General features: G+C 36.7%; 1 protein-coding gene across 1 annotated transcript in view; it reads left to right on the forward strand.

The window, feature by feature from the left end:
* Window positions 1-585, forward strand: part of LOC102206269 (olfactory receptor 142-like) — a 4854-nt gene extending 4269 nt beyond the window's left edge. The window contains exon 2 of the mRNA XM_005754181.2: window positions 527-585. Coding sequence (XP_005754238.2) covers window positions 527-585 — 59 coding nt within the window. The remainder of the gene's footprint in view (window positions 1-526) is intronic.
* Window positions 586-1161: the final 576 nt, after the last annotated feature.

The raw sequence follows: 1161 nt of genomic DNA on the forward strand, positions 1-1161 counted from the left end.
CAAAAAAAATCACGGTTTTAGTAACGCAGTAACGCAGCGTTCCTACGGGAAAGTAACGGTAATCTAATTACAGTTTTTGCAATAGTAATCCCTTACTTTACTTGTTACTTGAAAAAAGTAATCGGATTACAGTAACGCGTTACTTGTAACGCGTTACTGCCCATCTCTGGTGATGATGGCCCCTAAGTTAAAAGTGAAAGTTGCTCCTACCAGTAAAAACCTATAAAATTGTGAGAAAAATCAGTTTCACTATATACTGTAATTTTACCAGTGTTGGCAAAAAAGAAACAATGGAACATATTCAGAGAGGTAAACATATTGTTTCCATATCATAACTGTTCACTCGTACAGTCTGTTCTTGAGAACCTGGACCTTCTTTGAAAGGCTGTTCCCTTCGAGCTCCATAACCAGTTTCTGTAATACCTCGAAGGTATACTTCAGTTCCGGTGGGTAGGTCAGGTTCAAAGTGTACATTAATCCAAATAGCATAGCAGCTGCTAGGGCACAGTTATCCAAATCCTACTAGACTCTCTGGCCTTCAAGGACTACCCCAATGTCCTCAGGGCTGTCACTGGCATCTCTTGACTTGATGATGTAGATTCCCATGTTTCCTCAATAGATTGTTGGATAACTCCTTCATCTGTGGCCTGGAAAATGCACATTCCCAAAATTAAATTCAACAGAACACTGGTCATTGCAAAGAAACAGAATACTGTCAGAGAATGAAGAGGTGTTCAACTATGACCTCAACACATGGACCTAACGCATGTAGAAGAAAAAAACGTGAAACACCTAAACATAACATCTTCTCTAACCCATATAGACAAGGACGCTGAATAAAGCAGTATTTTTACAAAGTAATGACTGACACAAAACAAGCTTGTCAATTTAGTCTGGTTTTTGGTTATTATGTTAATTTTGTCAAAAGCAATAAATGTGGAGATACTAGCATCTGAACTGTACTAAACTATGATCTAAAACCCAGACATTAGCTGGATCCAAGTATTTCATGAATATTTGTTTTTAAAGTCTTCCAGGCCATACAGTATTTTTCTAATAAATAAGGTGGCCTCAATATTTATTAAATGTGTCCATTAAAATAGAATAGAATAGAATAGAATAGAATAGAATAGAATTCAACTTTATTGTCATTGCACATGC

The sequence above is a fragment of the Pundamilia nyererei genome, unplaced genomic scaffold (assembly GCF_000239375.1).
Source record: "Pundamilia nyererei isolate P.nyererei 1_Seehausen unplaced genomic scaffold, PunNye1.0 scaffold00518, whole genome shotgun sequence".
NCBI classification, from domain to species: domain Eukaryota; kingdom Metazoa; phylum Chordata; class Actinopteri; order Cichliformes; family Cichlidae; genus Pundamilia; species Pundamilia nyererei.